The sequence below is a fragment of the Sphaeroforma arctica genome (assembly GCF_001186125.1).
Source record: "Sphaeroforma arctica JP610 unplaced genomic scaffold supercont1.30, whole genome shotgun sequence".
NCBI lineage: Eukaryota > Ichthyosporea > Ichthyophonida > Sphaeroforma > Sphaeroforma arctica.
In genome coordinates this window covers 127,327-130,129 of record NW_014040528.1, presented here as the reverse complement: position 1 = coordinate 130,129, position 2,803 = coordinate 127,327, and the positions used below count along the sequence as shown (strand labels likewise).

Sequence of the window (2,803 nt, the reverse complement as noted above, 5' to 3'; positions counted from 1 at the left end):
TATGTATATATATACATGTATATATATCCATGTGTGAGAGAGAGAGAGTGTGTAAATATATTCGTTCCACACTCTTACCCCCATGCAGATGTTCCGGTGGATTCGCCACGTTTGCTCGTGCGGAATCTGTTTAGTGCGCTCACTGAACTGTCGCTAGTAAGCGACAAGCAACACCCGCCTAAAGTATCTTTGGCCAATGAAGGTTATGCACAAGATGCCTCATTTGTGCTACCTACACCTGGTCGTGATGGTAAGTATATATATATATATATATCCGTTGAGTATTTATGCGTTCAAATCTGGTTATATCTTTATGTCGTGGCTGGTGATGTTAGCTCAAAGAATTGTACACAGAAGTTCGCTTTATTCTCCGTGCGTATGAAGGCTGATCGTGACATTGGTGCGTACGGACTGCTGTATTATAGAGGCATGTCCGGTTGTGGGTAGATTTACCTACATGGTGTTGAGTCTTCAAAGTGCACCTGATGCTATGGGGTTGTAGGGTCATAGAGTGTAGGTAGGTAGATACAACTACCTTTTTTTTATCGAGAAGTTAGTAGAGTAGTCATCTAGGTACTTGTATGGTGTAAAGCAAACGGTCCACACACTTTATGCCTGTCTTTTTAGGGTTTTAGGGATTTGGTGTTCTGAGGAGCACTCTCGATAGTACAAAGACATACACATTTAAAGACTATATACAGTTATTCTCAGATACATGTTACCTATCAGGTATTGTATTGCAGTGTATGACTTTGTATTGACAATATTCCACTCTAGGTTAGACAGCCAAAGTAGCGGACACGCTCAATGCATGCGTTGTATGCATGGAGGTGTTCTCATAGCACATACGCGAAGCAATTGCCAGCAAACAGAGGACAGCTGGGTATAACATTGTTTTTCTAGACGCGAGACTTGAGTGGAGAATGATGATATGAATGTTTTCCGTAAACTGGAGATTGATCCTGTGACAGAGCCACGTAAATGCCCGGAAGCTCAGCTATACGTCCATTACACCAACACATATACCCATAAGCAGTATACCTAAAACCCTAGAACCCAATAAGCAGTCCACCTAAAACCTTAAAACCCAATAAGCAGTCTACCTAAAACCCTAAAACCCAATAAGCAGTATACCTTAAACCCTAAAACCCAATAAGCAGTCTACCTAAAACCCAATAAGCAGTCTACCTAAAACCCTAAACCCCAATAAGCAGTCTACCTAAAACCCTATAACCCAATAAGCAGTCTACCTAAAACCCTAAAACCCAATAAGCAGTATACCTTAAACCCTAAAACCCAATAAGCGGTATACCTAAAACCCTAAAACTCAATAAGCAGTATACCTAAAACCCTAAAACCCAATAAGCAGTCTACCTTGAACCCAAAACCCAATAAGCAGTGTACAGGGACTAATTAATAGTTCACTCTGTTGTACAGCTAAAGTGGTAGGTACGCTCAATGCATACTTTGTACGCACGGAGGTGTTCTCCTAGCACCAACAAACATACGGACAGTTAGGGTTTAGGGCTTACCAATGTCTACCTACGGAGACTGACATACACCTGTGTTGTACTGTGCAGCTAAAGTGGTAGGTACACTTAATGCATACATTGTGCGCATGGAGGTGTTTCAGAGAGCCAGCCGCGACTGGATCAAGAACGAGGTCTTACGGAGTGTTATTGCTGTCATGACTGCAGGTATGGACTATATGCCTTTAGTATATATATATATATATATATATTATACTTAATATATGTATATAATTTATCCTTCGCATATATATATATATATGTATATATATATATATTTATTTATATGAATATATGTATATTTTATCCTTGGCATATATATATATATTATATATATATATAACCCTAACATAATCTAACAAATATAGATGTATAATTTATATGGAGTATAGTTATATATAATATATCCTTGATATATACGCTTGGTGTACGACTGTATCAAGTACATATACTAGGTATGCCCACTATATGGTATGCTTCATTGCTGGAAATGTGTGGCTATAACCCTCTTTTGCCATAGATACTGTGTATGCTTAGTATATGGTACACGAGCGTTTGGTACAAGCATATTTCATGGACGTATGTGGTTCTATAGTAGGTACGACTGATATCTGGTATATATATATATATATATAAATATATATATATATATATCACTATATATGCTTGCGATATGGAGCTGTATGGTGTGTATGGCTTAGTTTGCATTCATATACTACTTTGTATACGCTCATTTCTTGGTTGCGTAAGGCTGTATGGCAGATACCACATACTTGTTAATATATATCTGAAATCTCAACACACATACACACGCTCATAGACACACTGATCACTCACGGGTATAGCTGTATTCTTATCACTACAGAACCCTCAAACTACTTCCTCACCCGGCAACCGGCCCCGTTCACTACAATTGTGAAGGAGCTCGACACCTTAAGTAACACCACACGCATAGACGTGTACAAGCTGCTGTCGTACTTGGCGTGTAGTGTCAACTATGTGCCGTACCAGGAGCTGGTTACACTGGCAGAGATTGTTGCCATGACAACGGACGCCTTGCTGATGAGGTTGACGGTGACACTCATTGCAAAGCTGGTTAATTTTGACGACAGATTCACCACGGTGCTGCGGCAGGTATACATGGTTAGAGGATGTGCGTATATATATATATATATATATATATATGGATGTATATGTATATGCATATGTATAAAAAATAAGTCAATATCTTTCTAATTTATATGCTATATCTATATATGTATATATATACGTAT

At 38.6% G+C, this 2,803-nt stretch overlaps 1 protein-coding gene across 1 annotated transcript; it reads left to right on the top strand.

Moving 5' to 3' along the window:
* Positions 1-1,574: 1,574 nt before the first annotated feature.
* Positions 1,575-2,677, top strand: SARC_00863 (hypothetical protein; the record flags this gene model as incomplete). The annotated part of the gene is made up of 3 exons (XM_014305437.1): positions 1,575-1,697; positions 2,395-2,603; positions 2,642-2,677. The coding sequence occupies exons 1-3, from the start codon at positions 1,619-1,621 to the stop codon at positions 2,675-2,677; spliced, it is 324 nt and encodes a 107-aa protein (XP_014160912.1). The 5' UTR covers positions 1,575-1,618.
* Positions 2,678-2,803: the final 126 nt, after the last annotated feature.